This window comes from Macaca nemestrina, chromosome 8, assembly GCF_043159975.1.
Source record: "Macaca nemestrina isolate mMacNem1 chromosome 8, mMacNem.hap1, whole genome shotgun sequence".
Taxonomy (NCBI): domain Eukaryota; kingdom Metazoa; phylum Chordata; class Mammalia; order Primates; family Cercopithecidae; genus Macaca; species Macaca nemestrina.
The window spans coordinates 7,081,441-7,102,335 of record NC_092132.1 but is presented as its reverse complement, the minus strand read 5'-3'; the positions used below and the strand labels follow the sequence as shown (position 1 = coordinate 7,102,335).

General features: G+C 41.9%; 1 protein-coding gene across 13 annotated transcripts in view; it reads right to left on the bottom strand.

Moving 5' to 3' along the window:
• LOC105488273 (family with sequence similarity 135 member B) overlaps positions 1–20,895 on the bottom strand; it is a 363,325-nt gene that overhangs the window by 129,228 nt on the left and 213,202 nt on the right. For all 13 annotated transcript variants that reach the window (XR_011606684.1, XM_011752155.3, XM_011752152.3 and 10 more), the window contains 2 exons: positions 13,609–13,748; positions 4,284–4,354 (listed from right to left, as the gene is read on the bottom strand). Coding sequence is in view for 12 of the 13 variants with exons in the window: in XM_011752155.3 (XP_011750457.2) it covers positions 4,284–4,354; positions 13,609–13,748 (211 nt within the window). In the remaining variant the exon portion in view is untranslated. The remainder of the gene's footprint in view (positions 1–4,283; positions 4,355–13,608; positions 13,749–20,895) is intronic.

Here is a 20,895-nt window from a genome sequence, read left to right as displayed (position 1 = left end):
CTTGAACAACAGAATGTTGAATACATATCAGTGTAGCAAAGATGGCAAAAATGTTCACAAGAATTTAAGCCACATTAGTAAAAGTAAAGAATTAAGAATGAAGAGGTGGTAACTCTCCTGTGCTCTTAAAGAGATATATCCAAAATGGAGATAAAACTTAGGTCCTGGTGGTGGTGCAGGGAGGTCTCTAAGCTCTGAAATGATGGTGGTAAACTTGATTGCACTGATAGGACAGTGTCTGAGTTCTTATAAGGGAAATAAAGCAAACAAATTAAACAAACAAAAAACACACACAGAAATAGCCCTAGTATTTAACCTGGAAATGACACAAATAAGGTTTCTTTTTTATTTTTTTGAGATGGAGTCTCACTCTGTCACCCAGGCTGCCAGGCTGGAGTACTGTGGTGTAATCTCGGCTCACTGCAACCTCCGCCTCCTGGGTTCAAGAAAACCTCCCACCTCAACCTCCCAAGTAGCTGGGATTACAAGCCTGAGCCCACACCCAGCTAATTTTTGTATTTTTTAGTAGAGATGGGGTTTCACCATGTTGGCCAGGCTGGTCTTGAATTCCTGACCAAAAGTAATCCTCTTGCCTTGGCCTACCAAAGTGCTGGGATTACAGGTGAGAACCACCGTGCCTGGCCAAGAAGATTTCTTTTCTGAACTGCCATCCAGACTTGGGATTTGTCTGGGTGGTCACAAGAAATAAAACTGAAATCTACTGAGGGCAGATGCACAGGGATGAATCGTTCCTTGAAATAAAGAAGAATTTCCCAATCAGCAGAACTATTCAGGGCAGAATGGGCCATGATGTGAAGGAGTGAGGTTCCCATCCCTGTGCAAACAGGTTCTGATGGGTCTTTGCAGAGGAACAAGTACAAATATGAGATTAGAATAAAGCACAGTTTCCTCACCTCATAACATTGCTTTGGGGACCGAGTCATGCTTTCTTGTGGTGGGAGGGGGCGCTGCTAACTTGTGCACTGTACGACGTGCAGCAGCATATCTGGCCTTCACTCACTAGACGGCAATATCTAAGTGTGACAATCCTGTCTGCTTCACACCATTCCTGGGACTTGTTCTAAGGCCCTAGAAGAGGTTGGCCTTCTTTCGGATCTATAAAGTCAGAAGTGAAGCCCTGCCCTTACTGTGCTCACATCTCCCCTCAAGCATCCTCCTCAGCTGTGATAACCAAACATGTCTCTGGGCAAGGCCACATGTCTCCAGGGGTCAGAATCCTCCCACCTGCATTGAGAGCCACCAGAAAAGACAAATTTCAGGAGCTCTTCTGTCCCAATATGAGAGGCTCTGCTTCTCCATTTTGTTCCCACCCAGGCCTATATGATGCTAAAGAAGCCAGATGACTTGGTCATGTTTCAGAGCCTAATGTCCACCCCAGGATATGCCACGGATGCCTTGTCATCCTTAAACTCAATTTATGAAAATTTAAAAATGTGGCATTTTCAATCTTCCCCAGCCTCTGACTTCCTGTTCATCTTAGCTAATCTTATAGTTCATGAAAACCCTTATTATTATTATTATTAAGTGCTTGGGAGAGGAAGCAACACATTGAAGCCTGGCCTCACTTCCAGCTAAGAAGCCATAAAGAGCAAGAAGACATTTATCCATCAGATTGTGTACTTGGCCTGCTACATATATTGTCTCTCTTAATCATCAAACAGACCTATGAGGTATGTATTCTATAATGATATCTATTTTATAACTGAAGCTACTGAGATTTATGAAAGTGTGAGACTTCCCCAATGTTTTATAGTTAATGAGTGCAGAGTCTAGGTTGCTGAGTTTTATACACTTTGATTAAACCAGTCGCCGGTATACAGGCTCTCCATTAACTACTGTTTTGCTGAACAGAAAGTCTCATTTACTGTGTACACTATGGCTTATCACATGGAGGGCAGGTGGGAGGCTGATTTCTAGGCTGAGCTTGGAGTTAGCCGCAAGGTTCTGTGATGAATTGGAAATGTCTACCATAAAGCTATGAATGAATGTCTGGGAAGGAAGTGGAACAGAGTGATAGGGCGGGGTGGGTTACTGGAGGTGTTAATGACAGAAACCCCAGATGGTTAGAGGAAAATAGGAGCACCATAACGTCAGGGCTTTACTTCTGAGTTTATAGCTCGGGAAGAAGGCCAGCCTCTTTTAGGGCGTCTGAGTTCAGTATGGTGCTAGAACAAGTCCTGGCGATGGGGTGAAGCAGGTAGGATTCCTCAAGTCTCTACACTATCCTGCTAAGGAGAAAGCAGATGTGATGAGAAAGGCAGGTGGCCAGAGGGCTGGGGTCCAGATAGAGACAAAAATGAGGCATCTGTGAAGTTGAACCCAGACTGTGGCACGACCATGGACAGATACTCCTGCCAGCCCAGGGACCAGGCAAGACTGGCTACACATCAGTGGATGCCCCTTCTCAATTCCCATACACGATCAAGTCCCTAACACTTCAGTAGACATCCATCTTTGGTTCAAATCCCCTTGGACCCAACTCCTCATGTTATGAACAGTCCCATAACGGATTAGACAGATTTCAGAGATAGGACAGTCCTTGAGAAGGGGAAGAAGTTCTGCGAAGAAATCTGACCTTTTTTTATTGTTTTTTGTTTGGTTTGTTTTGTTTTTGAGACAGGGTCTTGCTCTGTAACCCAGGCTGGAGTGCAGTGGCACAATCATGACACACCGTAAACTTGAAGTCCTGGGCTCATGCAATCTTTCCACCTCAGCCTCCCAAAGTGCTGGGATAACAGGCATGAGCCACTGCCCCTGGCCAAATCTGAACTTTGAAGGGATGAGGGAAACAGTTCTGCCAGCATTGACTCCTCAGCTTCCCAACTCCCCATTCTCCAAAGGAAAAGGGGAAACATTTGTTGGAGAGGTTACAGAGACCAGAAGTGAAAATTGACTTTAATTTGCAGATAGTGGTCAGCGTGTGCTGAGATTCTGCTAACAGAACGGAGAAAGAAGGAGTTTTCCTCCCTTTGCCTAAGCCAAGAGAGGAGGTCTTCAAGGGAGATTGCCCTGTATCCCCTAGAACAGTGGGAATGCAGTTCCTAGTGCTCAACTCATTCTGCAAAGGCCATCAAGAGAGAAGCTGAGGGTGGCTGGATTGGTCTAAACAAAAGTGAGCAGGCTTGGCAGAGGAGGTTATGTGGAATGGGGGTTAAAGTGTCTGTGTCCATTTCCCATGGGCCAGATGAGTGTGCTTTGGAAAAGTATCCACCCCCAAAGAGCTTCTTGCAAGGAATGAGTCACCCAGCCTCTTGTGAGGCATCACTACATCAGATAACTGCAGGGACGGGGCTGGGTGAGAGTCTTCTGGTCAGGGGTACCTAAGGAGTCTATCTCTAAGGAATTCACAAGAACATCCTAAGGCCAATTCAGGGTTTACCATATGACAATCCTACTCACAAATGAACCCCTGCCCTTTTCTCCACTGTTTCCCTCCTTACTGTGCCTGACCCTGCAAAGCCTGCAAACTGCAGTGGGGAAGAAATGGGGGATATGAAGTCCCCCACCATGCCCTGTTCCTACACTGGGAGTTTTCTACGCTAGGAAAGCCTGGATCTGGAGGTGAGGTAGAGAAAGGAGGCAACAGAAAGAAGTTATACAATGGATGAGGTTTAGAGTTCTGATATTATACTTCACTGGACTTTTCACACCTAAAAAAGGATGACTTACTCATTAGCGGAAATATCCCAGCTTAGTGGCCTGACAGCTCAGCCCAGGGTAGGAAGAAGAGGCCACAGAACAAGCCGAAAGAAAGCAGTTATGAGAAAGAAGAAAGTTGCCTCCTGCTTATTTAATGAGCAGGTTACAGATAAATGGAGTTTCAAGTTTCAGAGTTGAAACATAACAGCAGATAGGTCACACAAAGACGTTGAATCCTGAGAGAATCTCCTTTGATTCAGAAGGGGATTTGCCATTTGTAGCTTCATAGGGTCATTAATCTAAAACCTCCAATTATTATCACATTGTAAGATGTGTGAAGGTGTCAGACATGAGAAAGTGCCAGTTAATAAAGCCAACAAGTTATGAGATTTCTGTGTATGCATTTGAGCTGCCTGCCTAAAATGTATGTGGTTTGAAATGACCACACAAACTTTCTTAGCCCACACCCCTGAGTAAGGGACATTGCAGCTTATCAGGAGATGCTTATCTGAGAGACGTTCTGAGATTCATGGCCTATGAGACTATCCCAGGAGTAGGGAAGCGGGGAGGAGAGCATCGTGCTACTACTACAATTCAATAATTTCCATTTCCATGACACTCACTGCTGTTCACTGTCCGTAAAGTGCAGATCCACCTTGAGTTGAAAATCTACTTCACTCAGCGCATCTTCCATCTGCAAAAGAAACAAAGTCCAAGGGATTTCAGGAGTCAAATATTGTCCAAATGAAATACTTAGCTTGTCTACTTCCCAAAGTAGAGAAACACCATCTTGTCCAAAAATCAATGCCATTTATGCTGAAAGCAGAATTTCCATGTATGTTTCATGGAGTTCTGGGTGAACAGGATATCTGGGAGTATTACACAAAAAGAAAAAAAGAAGGGATTTACATACTCAGTTTGGGGAAAGTCAATTTGCAAAAAAAAAAAAATGCTAAACAAGTTTCTTTATTGCAGGACTTTCGAGAATCTCATTTGGATTTGATCTAGAATCCCATTTGGGGCAAGAGTCAAGTGTTCTGTAGCACCTCCTTTGGGAAGGATGGAGCAGTGAACTCGCAGTGAAATTCCACTTGGCTAGCAATGGGATTAAGTCAGAACAATGTCATCTCTAACCCTCAGGCATCCTCTCAGGGCAGGCATCATGGCCCACGTGTCCAGAGGAGGAAGCTCATGTTTGGGAAAGCAGTCACTTCTTCAGGTGGCTCAGCTTCATAAGAAAGCAGCTTCTCCTTCCTGAGTCCAAGTGATCTCATTGTTCAGTTCCCACCTATGAGTGACTGATGTAAATGACGAGTTGATGGGTGCAGCACACCAACATGGCACAAGTATACATATGTAACAAACCTGCACGTTATGCACATGTACCCTACAACTTAAAGTATAATAATAATAAATAAATTTAAAAAATAATAATAAATAAAATAAAATAAAATAAAATAAAAAAGAAAGCAGCTTCTTCATTTTTGTCTTGAAATCCATTGTATTTAACCATTTTCACTTTAAGACACTGGCATTTTATGTCCTACCCATGGCCGCATTTATCCTTTGCTTTAAGAAAAAATAAAAAAAGAAAACATACTTTTTAAACACAGGAATCTTTATTCTTCCTGCCAGTTTCTCCTATATACCTGGAAGATGGTACCCCTAGTTCTCCTTTTTTAACATCACTCCCAACTCAAGGGGGTGTTACTTGCTAAATACCAGATCTCGCCACCACCTCTACTCAGAGGTCAGCCCAGGGTCAGTTCTACACACCTGTGATAGGACTTGGCCTCCTCCTCATTCACAGGCAGGATGGAGCCCTTTTTGTCTGTAACCACAAAATGCCGTGTCTTGTTTATCTTGGTATTTAACGGTGCCTATTACAATTTTGGAGGCGGTGTTATCACCTGGAAGCTTGTGAGCCAAGTATTGTCTGCTGATGTGTCTTGTTTAGTCCCCATAGTATTTTTGAAAATGTTTTCAACAAATTGCAAACATTTACAATTCAGGCAATTTCATATTTGTATTATGGGTTTTTAGCTTCTGCAAAAAAAACAAAAAACAAAGCAAAACAAAACCCTGGACTTGGGAGTGCTGGGCTGGCATTTAGAAACTCATTTAGAAACTCTGTTTCAGGGTTCAATCACCTGATCTGTTTCAGATCAGGTAATTGCTGTCCCTTCTACCACCATTCACAGTATTCACTGACACCCGTCTGACCTGCATCTAAAAGCCCCTGGCTATTTTCTTGTGTAGTGTTCCCAGTAATCCTTGTATGATTAACAGAGAGACTAGTTTTAATTCATTCTTGATCCCTTGCTCCAGAAATAGTGTCTGCTACATAGAAAGTATCAATGCATCTTTGAGGAATAAATAAAGCTTTTTCCCCAATCCCCACCTTTTTTGGTTTTCATTTCTTTGCAAGAATCTCCTCATCTTCCTGAGATGGAAATATCTTACCCAAAGATCTCTTTGGAAATGTCTTCCTGGTTAAGCATAATTCATGGAGAGATATACAGATGGAATTTATCTTTAGGTCTCCAGGGTTTAAAATTTGTTATTTAAAAAAAAGCATTTAAAAGTTAACATTTTGCTGAATCCAAGTGCTATAAATAACTTCCTTTCCTAGCTTTGTTTTGCATAATCATGAACCTAGCTTCAAACACACAAGGAACGCATTGCAGCCTCTTGTCACCAGGAAGGGAGGGAGACTGGCAACGTAAGCTTCCCAACTACCTTCTGAGCACGCATTTGCCTGGGTAATGAAAATTCAATGTAAACTCCAGTTTTAAACTTGCTGCAGTTTCCTTAGGAACTGGGAGAGAAATCATTGGCCTGGATAAGCTGTGGCTAAATTGAGCTGGGCTATAACTTTACAATGCTTCAATGAATCTTATTTGCAAGATATTCCAGAATGAAGTCACTGCCTTTTCTAAACATTTATTCCTTGGTTGGCTGTTGACTTCCTACCCACCCCCCCCCCTTCAAAAAGACACACACACACACACACACCCCATACAAACATATGATTTTCCTTTATTCTGCATTATCTCAATTAGAGTCATCATCTCCATTCAAGGGTCATTTTCTCACGAACAGGAAGCAGTTCTGCAAACTAGTAGAAATAATATAAGAAGCTAATATTTACAGAAGAGTTATTATTTGGCAGGCAATAAACTATCATTATAAGTATACTATTTTATTTAACATGGATAAAACTATGAGTTAGGAAAGACTGTCCTGCATTTACCCATGAGGAAACTGAGGCTCCCTGTGGTAAAGGCATTTTCTCAAACTCAGTTAGTGAGAGTCCCACATCCCAGATGCTGTCAAGGGCTCCATTTCTTCAGCTTTCTCCCATGGTCATGTGTGTGTTCTAGGTTGGATGTTCTCTCACTGCTTGGTTTCAACTCATAATGGTGACTCTCTTGTTTTCTCCTCCATTCTTAACTACTATCTTGGGATTTGTTGCAGCCTGACAGCTAAGAGAGCAGCTTCTGAAATCAAGATACATGTGTACAACTCTTAGTTCTATCATTTCATATCTATGAGACCTGGGGCCAGTCAACCTCTCTGTTGTTTTCTCATCTGTAAAATGAGAGTAAAATAATCACATTTACTCACAAAGCATTGTTATTGTGTGAATTAAAATTTAAAAATGTACACAAAGGGCTTTGTTTACAATTGAACTGACAATTCTCAACAAAGGTTAGCTATTATTATTGCTGTCATTTTCAACCACAGGGGGCCCGGCCACATGAAGGACCCATTCTTCTACCAACGTCACATAGTGGTCCTGCACGCTGGTCACACACATAGACTTTATGATCAGAGGGCCCAGGTTCAAACCCTGGCTCTACAACTTCCAGGTGGCATGACTTCAGATAAATGCCTTCTCTAAGTCACTGTATCCTCCTCTGTAAAACAGGAGTAGTAAAACACCTCTCACGTTGTCGCAATAATTCAATGAAATATTCCAGACAAAGAAATCAGCACAGCGCCTGCCATACAGCACATACCTTGTAGGTATAAGATGCTGTTTGTTGGGGTTCAATCAGGCTGGTGGGAAAAATATGGAAGATAGTTAGAGTAATAGTCAAAAACTCTCTTGGAAGGCCTGACAGTTTGCACAGCTTCAGATTGCTTGGCTGAAGGCAGCCAGGGTGTCTTTGCAGGAGCCAGAAAGATGAGGGTACAAGCACAGAAGAATGTGGGAAGTTAATCTTCCCATCCTGTTTACTTACATGGGCTTAAGACTAACCTCTGTCCTACCAGGCACACTTTACTGCCTCCTACTTGGTGGCCGGCAGAAGTTTATTACCCGCAAATGGTGTTTACTTTAGGCCTGAGAACCTGGCCTTTAATCTTTACCCTCTAGTGGTGTTTACTCACAACTTTTGTTAATTAGTCTTACTGAATAAATAAGAGCCTCACTAACCCATATGGGCCCAGTCGCAACTGTAGAACTCATCTTGGAGCCTTTAAGCAGCTCAGACCCTCAGCTGGACTGGCAAAGCAGAATATCTGTGTGTCAGTGTATGTTTATTCATCCATCGCCGAATCAGGGGTCTGCAGGAACAGACCCCCTGCAGCTAGTGTCCCCGTGAAAGGAGCGCTGCCTCCGCTGTTAGTGCTAAGATCCTTGTGATTGTTCTTATAACTCATCCTCAACTCCTTTCACTCCCCAGTAGAAGCTTTTCTTCTCCCAACTACCCTGGACTATTAGTAACTCCAAGCCTATTTCATGCCCAAATCTTAGAGTCAACTTCCATTTATCAATCCTTTCTACATGATGCCTGCCATCTCCTATGCTCAACCTGAACCCAGTCCTAAGGGCTGCACTTGGCGGCCATGCAGCTCACCCTTTCAACTCACACAGTTTCCATTCACACAGTTACGTCCTCTGCCATGATGCTCACCAAGACACCATGCACTATAGCAGCAACTGCCTGTACGCCCTTGGTCTCCTGGGCCCCATTTTCTATATTATTGCCAGACCTTTCTAAATGCCAGGTCTCCTCCTTCTGTCCTGAAGGAGACTCCTACCTTTAAAAAAGGAAAAACATGACCTTCGGCAGAGTCTCTATGGCTCTCCATGCTGTGTCCTCAACCTTCCTTTCTAGCTTTGTGTCCCTGCCAGTTTCCAGCCCATTAGCAACAATGCTTTCTTCCCCAAATCTGCCTTCTGCTTTACTGCTTTTTATGGGCCTTGCTGTCTTCTGTCTCAGGGGCTCTTAACTGGTTACTGTGGAAATCTCGTCCATTTTTCTACTTATCAAAACTCTGAATCAACTCAGGCCCCTCTCTGCTTCCAGCAAACAAAAAAAAAAGAAAAAGAAAAAAAACCCCACCTCTGTCTGAATCACTAGGTCTGGCATGGGCTCATGAATCTGCATTTTGTATGAGTACTGCCAGGGGACTGTGATGCCGGTGCAGCAAGGAATTACACTTTGGAAAATGCTTTTCCTTTTTAAGCCTATGAAAATGCAATCTTGCTCATAAAATGTGTTTAATATATAATCTTTTCCCCTTCTTCCTCAGAGTGGCAAGCATTTTGTTGTTAATAATTGTATCTGCTTTTTTGCTCTGCCTGCTAGGAGCTTAGCACTAAATGTATGATCACCATTAGCAAATATCCAGAGGGTGTCTGCGCATTTTGGTCCCCTACATTTACCCCAGCCTTTATTTTCCTGTATGTGTTTCTCCTCCACTCTGCCTCATTCCATTGCTAACTTTTCTTTTTACTATTCTATGCATTTTGTAAGGCTTCCCAAATCTTCTGTGGGATTACACAGAGTATATAAATAAAATATACACACTACCTCCAGACTCACTCTTTGCAACTGTTATTATAACATCTCTTCCTACACCTTAACTTGTGATTAGTTCTGTCCATGGTCATCTCTTGCACTTATCTGTGACCTCAATGCATAACTGAATCTTCCTCATGTCTGAATTTCTGATAGCAGGTGGAATCACGTGTTTGGCGAATAGGCATTTCATAAATGTCTGTGGTTCACAATCATGTCTATGTGTATCCATGAACATAATTTCTGGCCGATTGGCTATAAGCAGTGTTTTGGTTGTCATAAGCAGACTGATACTAACTGGAAATGCATCCATTCCAAATATACAGTGTTTACAGACATATCCAATTAACTTTTATTATCCCTGATTTGTATATAGCAATTAGCTGTGACATTGTTTGCTGCCATATGGATTACCCCCAACAGAATAACAAATTATTAGCTTGCAGAGATAAGAAATTTGATAGGAAGAAGAAAACAACATGTAATATGAAACAGACTCCCCATTCAACTTGAGAACTAAGGTTGGCTACAACCTCACATGAGTTAAGGTTGAAGGTTGGGAAGGTCAAACTTGAAGGCTTTAAATTGTCAGGGACAAGAACAATTCTCTGACGGAATTAAATGGAGCAATGGCCAGGATACCTGACTAATACCCAAACCCAGCCTCCATCATTGGTTTGTCATAAGCATTCTGCCAGGGTAGCTCTTTGAGATCAATGTCCCAAAGGGCAAAGGCCCATGGGAAAAAATGGAGCACTGATTTCTTATTGGAGTTTGGGGAAGTGGACCTTGAGCTTGCAGTCTGTTTAACTGGGAGTTTATGACCACTCTAGGCAACCTAATGGTCTTGTTTCCTAAACTAAAGGTATCAACTTGAGTCCAGGAAGGAATTAGAGGATACACTCAAAATGAGGACTCTAGGTACAGTTTATTAAAGGGATTATTTACAAAGTGTGTGGAAGATTTAGAAAAAGCAACTAACAGCTGGGCGCAGTAGCTCACCCCTGTAATCCCAGCACTTTGGGAGGCTGAGGCGGGTGGATCACAAGGTCAGGAGTTTAAGACCAGCCTGGCCAACATAGTGAAACCCTGTCTCTACTAAAACTACAAAAAAAAAAAAAAAAAAAAAATAGCCAGGCATGGTGGTGGGCAGCTGTAATCCCAGCTACTCAGGAGGCTGAGACAGGAGAATCACTTGAACCCTGGAAGCTGTAATCCCAGCTACTCAGGAGGCTGAGACAGGAGAATCACTTGAACCCTGGAGGCAGAGGTTGCAGTGAGCCGAGATCACGCCACTGCACTCCACCTGAGCGACAGTGCGAGATTCTGTCTTAAAAAAAAAAAAAAAAAAAAAAAGCAACTAACAATGGCTCAGTTCCTCAAGATTAGTAACCTCAGGACCTCCTTATCACCCTAGGCATGAAGAATCAAGCAGAGACAGTGGCTATCAGAACTGGAGAGAAAGCTACATGGAGTGTGTCTCCCTGCCTGGAGCTGGGGCCTTTGGAAGAAGGACAGAGCAAGTGGTATACTGGTAAAGGTTTAACAACTGGCTCTCTGAAGAAAAATAAAAAAACACTGATTTGTAGCATTGGCAGTTTCTCCTGTGTAAATGTTTTCATCACAATTGACTTCGAGCTATGAATGTGAAGTCGCTAAATAAGGAGTTGGAAAGAAGTCTGTAGCGTGGCTATCAAAAGCTGATATAAGCAGACTCCAGCACACCACTGGACACAGCCAACCCTCCAGGACCCTGCAGGGAAGGAGCCTGGGGAATGAACACTCTGGGCCCATTCTCCTCGTAGTCACCTGCAGAAGCTCTCATAGGCTGAACTCAACGGAAACTAAAAGGTAAAGACATGACTGAGCAGTTCTTGCAGCCAGTCTCTGGGGGCATATAGCAGGTGGGAGAGCAGACAGGGGAAATGGTCAAGTAGTCAAAAGCTAGCCAGCATGGCTAATAGGAGCTTCATTTGTTCTTTTAAATTTTGATTACAGATCAAGTATTTGCAGTCACTGTGATGGCATAAGGGAGACAGGGTCAGGTTAACTGAAGGCTCCAGTGAGTGAGGTGTGCCTTGAGGTATCGAAGCAGGCAACTGTGGTCTAGGCATGATACAGGGAGCCCAGGGCCATCAAACAGGGCGCATGGTGGATGCTTATCTCTGTTTGGAAAGAATAGTGTGCAAAGGGCCTAAAAAGAAGAGATTATAAGTTAAATTCATTCATTCAACAACTAGGTCATCCACTCCATGTCAGGTATCCACAAGTGTAGTCCTATGGCTACTGGGGCACTCAGGATACAAAGAGAGATCCAGTCCTGTGGAGCTTGCAGACTGGGAGAGGGATGACAAAATTCTAAAATAAAAATTGTGCCATTGCACCATTCTAACAAAATCAGTGGATTTCTATTGCCCAAGAATAAGCCCTAATTTCCCTATCATGGCCCACAATGCTGGGCCTCCCTGCTCCATCTTCGTCTCCTGCTCCTTTGCCCTCCCTGTCTGTGCAAGTCACCTCAGCCTTAGTGCTCTTCCTGAAACACCCCAACGTCATTCCCACCTCAGGCTCTTTGTCCTTGCTGTGCTCTCCTCCAGAGCCGACATCTCCCTGAGCTCATGGCATGCCTGAATCTTCCTCCACAGTTGGGTGTCCGCAATTCTGCACTGGCTTCTCTGGGAGACTCTCCTGTCTGTCACTTGTCCTCCAGGGAATAATCACCTTGGGTGAAGGTTGTGTTGAAAGTTGTGCTGAGTTCTTGACATTCTCAATATCTGAGTATCTGTCATGAGGCAACAGCCAGTCTTGCACAGCAGGACCATCATGAGGTATCTTCCACTTTGGGTACGGTTGTAGCTTCACGGGGCCTCCAGTGAGGGTGCAAACTCCTATACTCTTATCTCCCTCATGAGTGTGTCTCAGAGACTAGGGAGCTGAGTATGTAGCAGTGAGAAGGCTCAGTAATAGAATATGCATGATTGGTTTATTTAATTACATTGTGATATATTGATCTAATATTAGAATATAAGTCCAAAATGCCAGGGATATTTCATGTTCACTATTTTACCTTCAGCACACAGTAGGTGCTTAGTGAGTGCTCAATAAATTTTTGAAAGGATAGATGGGTTAATGAATAAAGAATGAGTGACGCTTTTCAGTTTTAGCCACAAAGGGGAACCTGGTCACTACCTAGATAACAAAAGATGTGGACAAAAAGCCAAGAAGCCTGAGAGGAGAAAGATAACAGATGCCCAATAGGAGCTGTTATGCACACTACATGAGGAATGCAAGTAGTGGGGGCTCTAATTAGACCTTCCTAAAACAGGAATACTCTTTCAAATAATTCTCAATATATTCTAGCAGGAAAAAGTCAGCTCAAATGTGGCAACAGGTACACTTCAGTGAGGCTAGGGGAGGCAGATCAAAAGTTTGAGCTTCAGATATTCCTTTGAAATGTGTTAATCTGATGAACAGGAAATTTTCAATCAAGTTCCCAACTAATAAAGCGAGCTCCCCAAGGCCTCTGGGCTTGCAGTGATGCTGTTTCTCCTTCATTCAATGCCCTTCCTCTTTCTTTCTCTGGTGAATTCAGCATGTGCATCTGAAGCCAGCTCTTGTGCAAGCCTTGATGAACACCAGCTTTGTCATCTCCACAGAGATCATTGCTCACATCACCTACCAAGGTGTTTGCTTATATATCTGTTTTCCTGCTAAATTATCAACCCTTTCAAGGTAGAGTTCCTGCTGCCTTCTCCGGTTCTGTCCCTTATCCAAGGGTCCCACATTGAGCCCTGCAAAAAAACAGTTACTCAAAACCACCTGCTGATTGACTCATTGACAGAGGGCCTGAACAGATGCACAAATGGGCAAATGAGGAGGGAAGAAGAGACCCAGTAAATGAGTCAATGGAGACTGTCTGCACTTGAGACTACATGGAACAAGCAAATATATGAATTAAAAAAATGAGTAAAACAACAAATACATAAATAAGTGCATGAGTGCACTAAAAGCACTAATCTCTGTCAGATTTCAGAGCAAATCCATACCTTCTTCTTTCACCATTTACCTAGCAATGAGAGAGAACAGCCATGAGAGGGAATAGCCACTTGTGGCTGGTGGTAGATTCTTGACTTACCCTTTCACCACCTAAGAGCAAATGAACTCGGAAGACCACAGCATCATTTATGGGCACCTCTTCATTCCGGTATAAGATCTGAAAGACCCGGCTGTGCACGGTGCTGTCATGGACACAGGCTGAATGCAGGCTGCTGCTCTCTGCAAAACAAGAATCAGTTGGAACCCATGAACTCCAATACTGTCCTTTACCTGCAGCCCTGTCAGGTGTCTTTCCTGCTCAAGGAACTAATGGTCCCAAGCGGCCTTCCAATTTCCAAAGCTTAAAATCAGTTAATGAGACCTCACCATATGAATATTTCTGTTCATTGAGTTGGGCTGGTATCTCAGAAAAACCTTGTTCCATTCCTTACAAGCAATAAGATCTTGGCTAAGTCACTCATGCCGTGGGCAGTGCTCCTGGGCTGCTATGCAGTGCCTGCTCAACTTCTCACCTGTTCACCTGTGCCCTCCTCTGTGAAGCATTCCATAAACCTCCTCTCCCAGAAACAATGAGGAGAAGAACAGGGACTGAAAGACAGAAAACACCCTTCCTTCTACAAGGACTTCCTAGTGCCCATAGAATCTCTCCCTTCTCAAAGGTGCTGCTTGCACCTCATGCATGTCATGAGAACACTCTGTCTTGAGTTTTAGGAAAATGTGCTAATCCTACTGTATAATCCTACTGTATATCAAGTTTTAAAGGAATTGGTTTAGCTCTGTATCCCCCAATGCATTCTAGATATACCATATCCCTAAACAGTACTTCAAAGTTGAGTTATATTTCAAGAAGACAAATCTAGCCAATGCATCCACTGTCCAGGGTTATTTGGGGGAACAAATGGGTGAACTCTTCCAAATTACTTAACACACAAACTACACAGTTGGAGATACATGTAAAAAATATATATATATATATATTCTAAAATAAATAACACTGTCCAGGGTTATTGTGGGGAAACAAATGGATGAACTCCTCCAAATTACTTAACACATAAACTATCCACTTGGATATACATGTGTGTGTGTGTATATATGTATATGTGTATATATATATACACACATATATATACATATATATGTGTGTATATATCTACATATATATGTATATGTATATATATATACACACACACACACATATACACACAAACATATGTTTATATACATATTCTAAAGTAAATAATACTAATATTTGTATAAGGCAACAATGACCTATTGATTACCTATTTATAACAGGGAACAACTATATGGCATTTTACAAGTTCTAAAGTGCTTTTCAATTGTGGTTACTTTCCTTAATTATCATAACAAACCCATAAGGTAAATTTTACACCAGATGAAGAGACAAAGGGTCAAAGCAGAGGCAGGTGCCTAAATATGTACTTGTTGTGAATGTTTATGTCTCCCCAAGATGCAAATGTTCAAATCTAATCACCAATGTGATTATATTTGGAGGTGCAGCCTTTGGGAGGTAATCACATCATAAGGGTACAGCTCTCACATATGGGATTAATGTCCTTATAAAAAGAGGCCAGGGATCTGTTCCCCTCACCTTTCCCACCATGGAAGGATACAATGAGAGACGTCATCAATCTGCAAACCTGGAAAAGGGCCCTCACCAGAACCTGACCATGCTGGCTTCCTGATCTCAAACTTCCAGCCTCTAGAACTGTGAAAAATACATTTCTGTGGTCAATAAGGCACCCAGTTTATGGCATTTTGTTAGCAGACTTTGCTGGAGAATTGCTATATAATGAAGCATTGTGTAGATTCATCCTCACATCTACCTCTTTAATAAGAGAGAAAATGAAGTCTCCAGTGAATGAATAAAATGCATCTATTTCCTAGCAAAGGGTGGGGACTCTATAAAACAGTACTGAAAGAATTAAATAGTTTGACTGAAATGGGAGCCAAGAAAAAAAAAAAAAAACAGCCCAACTAGCAAAGAAAAATCCTAAGTATCTTGTACACTGTCTCTGGATGGGTCAAACAGTTTTTTGGAAACAGGGACACAGGATCACAGTCACCTCCCAATGCACAGTCACATCTAAACAAGCACCTACCTTGTAGCTTCAGAGCAAGGAATACAAAATATGTAAAATGCCAGGTTATTTCCAAGGCTGCTCAGATGTGCCTGCTCTAAGTTGCACTTTGTCATGAAGGCAATAAAATTACTGGCCTAATGCAGTTCTATTTAGACCTGCTGTATTCAAATTGATGGGCCTATTAAATAAAAATGATTCATGTGTGCAGATGCCTCTCTGTTTTTATTTGCTACACTAGCTCTTTCTATATCACTGTCAAGGCCCCGCTGATCTATAAGCCAGAATGACAACGTGGCAGCGGATGGATGGGGTAAATACCCTGAAGGTCAGAGCAGCCCTGAGCTGTCTGCTACCAGGAGGGACAGCCAGCAAAACAGTTCAATCACTTGCTGTCGTGGGCAAGTGACATCACCTCTTGGAACAGCAGCTTTCCATGTGAGAAATGGACACAGCCACACTGACCTTATGGGATCACTGTGGACACAGAGGATAAAATAGATCAAGCTCCTAAGACCAGGCACACGCTGGGCATACAATATACAGTATGATGACTTTTTAATTGTGTTTGCAGAGAAAGTTCTGAGTACTTTCTGTTGAATAAATTGTCATTGGCCACATTTTTTATGGGAGATTAAGAGCCTCTGAATTTGAGCAGATTGGCAAACAGACCACAGGGCTTAACGGGTATTTACTGAAAATCACTAAATCCCGAGGTGCCCCATTAAGCCTGGGATAAGGCAGTTTTCATACCTTAGGAGACTTTCTGGGTCAACTCCCCACCACTATTAAATAGGGCATCACATAGAACAGGTGTCTTTTTAACAAGGGAAGGCTCACCAATCACAAGATAACTTCCCTGGGATGGAGATCACTGGGACAACACTCCCTGCTTCATTCCCATTGGGATTCTCCCTTCTTCACCAACAATCCACATCTGGATACCCGGCCCACTATCCTCTCTCCTCCTTCCTGGTGAAATCAGCACCCAGAGACAACCAAAGTACATACTCCCTCTACCCTTAAAGACTAACTCATACTTTGGGAAGGCAGCCTTTCCTAGCTATGTGTTAAATAGCCACTTTTCATTCTAGAGTATTTTTTATGTATTTTTAGGCAACAAGATTTCTATTCAAGTGGTCCAATGAGAAGGTGTAGACTAGAGTCTTCCTACATATCTGCCTTCTTCTTTTCTGTGTGTCAGCCTTGGTACCATGCATAAAAAGAGTTGAGAGTTTAAGGGGAAAAAAAGAGATGAAAAGAAAATGGGTGGAAGAAGGAAAGGGAGTGTGAAGGAAAAACAGGAGGGGAGCAGAGAAAAGAGAATACAGTAGAGGAGGTAAGAGGAGCTCTTCAGGTCTCAGCTGCACAAAGAATACATTCCGAACATCTTAACACAGAATTTCAGGCCAGAGGGCAAGAGAAAAAAAAGACTTTTAGGTGCTGTAGTTTCTTCTTCTCCCCCCCACAAAATGAATGATATTAATATTTTATATATCTATACACCTCTAAATGTTTAAACTTTAAATGATGACATTCCCTCAGCTGAGAGCTCCCAGCAGTCCTAGAGGGATCTGTCAGTGTGGAGTATAAAATATAAGTATTATTCTTCTGACAGGGACTCTATGCCCAATGCTCAAACCAACAGCACCTGTAGGGACCATTTACTTGTGGACTAAACCTCAATCTCATTCCAAGAACATAGCCATGGCTCTGCCTGCATGTAGGAGATTCCCAAAGAATCATTTCTGTGCCCAAACCCCAGAAAACAACCCCTTCAATACCCCAGGCCTGAAGCCAGCTTTAAACTCAGGATATACTCAGTTAAATTCCTTTAAACTCAGGATATACTCATAGAGAATCTTCCAACATATTAGAGCCAACAGAAGTGGAAAAGCCCCATTAGACTATGGGTTCCTCAAAGTCACAATGTTAGCTTTCATATGGTTTAGAAAATGCTCCTTTAGTAAGGGAAATATAAGTTCTAGACTTGTCCCCACTTTCCGGCTGTGTGGCCTTGGGCAGGACTATGGAATCTGAGCTCCACGATAAGAATCTTGCCTTACTTAATTTCCATAATGAATGTGAGGCTTAGGTAAAATGGTGAGTAGAGAAGGATGTTTTTAACTGAAAAATTATCAAAATCCAAACAGATTTTCTCAAAGACTAAAGATGACAACGATTAAGACTCTTTAGGTAGGGTGAATTTTCTGACCCTTTCTAGGAACAGGAAGAACAGAAAATCACCCTGAAGCCAAACTTTATTTTTTTTCTCCAACGATTGTAAGGAATAGGCAGAAGAGAAAGCCACTTTGAAAAAGATATTCATTGTTGTTCCAGAGAAAGACCAGAATAATTTCCTGTAGTCGAGTATGTGCTGTCTAGCTCATAGGGTCATCAAGCCTTCAACGCCAGGGTAGGGAGGTCCAATACATGACCTCTTGAGACTCCCCCAAGGTTGCTACTTTCCTGGAGAGCCCATCACTGGAGGGCAAGTAGAAAAGTATGGATAAGAAACCAGGAACTCCTGGGAGACAGGTAACCATGGTCTTGATGACTTTTCTTGAGGTTGAAAATCAGGGATACTGTTGGACTGGGACAGATGCTTCTCAACCAAGGTGATACTAGTGTCAATCACACAAGCACAACGTGTTCCCAGAAATGAGGCTATCTTAAGAAAAGCTGGGGCCCAGGATGATGACTCCGGATGTTCAGAAATGCTCAGGGCTTCATGGGTAGAAGGTTGGTTTGGCTACATTGTGAGCTGGAAAGATGAGGACCCACCTAACCTGAAACAAAGATTGTGTTGTCAAAAGCAATATTTTAGTTCATTGTGTGTTTCAATAAGACAATAGCACAGACTACATAATTCACAGTGCACAAAATTTGATTGGCTCACAGTTCTGGAGGCTGGGAAGTCCAATATCAAGGTGCTTTCATCTGGCAAAGGCCTTATTTCTGCATCATCCCATTGCAAAAGGCAGAAAGGCCAAGAGACAAAAGGGAGCTGAACTTGCCCTTTTATAAAGGCAGTATTCCCACCCAGTAGGGTAAAGCCTTCATGGCCCAAACACCTCTTAACGGTTCTCACCTCAAAACTGTTACAATGGCAACTAAAGTTTCAACACACATTTTGGAGGGGACAAACGTTTAAATCATAGCAGTCTCTAATGAGTTATAACCTGGGAGCTCAGGGTGAAGACCCTAGTGGCCTGTGCAGATAACTGGAGCAGCAAAGCGTTCACCATTGAAGACCCTCAAGCTTCCTCCGAATTCTAAATACCTATGCTTCAATAGATACCCTGTGTGCCAATGAGATGCCCCAGCAGCAAGGGACTGATGAGATTCATTTCTATCCTAAACTAGCATTCAGAAAAGGACCACACTTCACTGAGTCAGCCCAGGGCTTCTGGGATGATGTGACATGGGAAAAGGAAGTGGCATTTCTGCTAACAGGGCATTGAGATATACAAGCACTTACTTGAAATATCTGAAGAGATGCAATTCTGCTCGTACCTTCAATTTTTGAAGCATATCAAATTGGTGACACATCAATAAAGAGCTGTATTTTGGTTGTCATTTTTATTTCTATCTCAAAGAATATAAAACATTTTTCTTGTTTTCTACTTAAAGTACCCTGCGGCACACGGAGTATTGAATATTTTGCTTTCATGCACATGGACATAAGTTCATGCCTCACCTATAATTTTGGATTATTATGTTTGTATGTTTTTGCTATAAAACGTGTTAATTCATTCATTGAATATTTACTAATCACCTGCTATGCACTAGGTCTTGGGCAAAACATTGTGATTCAGCATTGAACACTCACAGGGTTCCTTTTGGGACATCTATGTTTTACACTTGTGTCTGTGGAATAGGGAATGAATATTCCCATTGTTGTCCAACTCCACAGACATCTCCTTGTGTAAATGAATGTTTCATCTTTCCACACACGTTGCATTAGTCGGAATGCCTTATAAGGGCTAATTTAAAATTCTGATTGAGGTGGCAAATTATGTAAAACAAACTGAGTTTGATCAAAGATGTTATTTGTAAATTATATGATTGGAAAAGTCACTTTTCTATAATATATAATAAATACAAAATGGTTTTGTTAATTGCAAATTGCTCAATTAAAGCTAGCCTGAGATTTACTGGTCTAAATTCTAGATACCTTATGTTCCTTCCATCACTGAGTATAGCCTTGGGTATATGAGTTTTCATTTTATTCATGAGGAAACTCATGATCATAGAGATTGTAACATCCTCAATGTCAAATATAGTAGATGGTACAATGGTGACTCCAAATGGTTTTTTTTTTAATTTCACTCCTTAATTTGTTTATTCATTCATTCATTATTTAACTCAACAACCACACAGGCAATATGTTAGACATAATTCTGTCACTGGTAAAGATAAAACAATGACAAGGAATATTATTCAATATTTAGTACAGTATTTCCCAACTTTTTTTCTCTCCTCACTTCAAATGCACCATCCATCAATTTCTGTTTAATTGTTTAAAAAATCTGAGAATGACAGAACAAAGGCTTTGCATATCACTAACACTCAAATATTTAGCAGATCAATCCATCAATCAATTTATTAATAAATGCAAAAATGGAGGGATATGACTTTTGGAAGTTACCCAATGTTTGTTATAGTTCTAGTTTGTGACAGTTCTAATATCCAGAATTTCTGACTCCTAGCCTACTCTACAAGAAAACCCAACTTACAAAGCCGATACCATGCTCTGGCAGAAAGTCCTGTTTGTAGGAGGGCAACTAAACTAAAGAGCCCATTAAAAAGCACCATTTAACCTACTGAAAATGAGAAAGGCTGCTGCTGCGATTCAACAGGAAGCATTCTCTCATCAACACTGACTGGGCTTAATTACTTAATTACAAACCATCGTGACTTACTATTAGAATAAGCCCACTAAGCCAGCACTTGATAACACTTTATTATCTAATAACATGTATTGCTCCATAATCTCAAAAGTAAAAGGCCAGTGTGTTGCCTCCAGTACACTCTAGTTGCTCACTACAGAAACCCATTGGATTTCCTTGGATTGGTCGTAACTGCTGAGTGGTCTCAGGTATTTCAGTCTGGATTTCAATAACAGAGTCCAGGGTATGGCCTTGTACCTCATGCTTGTGTAAGGACATAGATGTGAGTTAAAAGACATGGATTTACTCTCAGCTCTGCCATTTATACACTGTATACCTATGAACAAAGAACTTGCTCAGTGTAAGCCTCAGTTT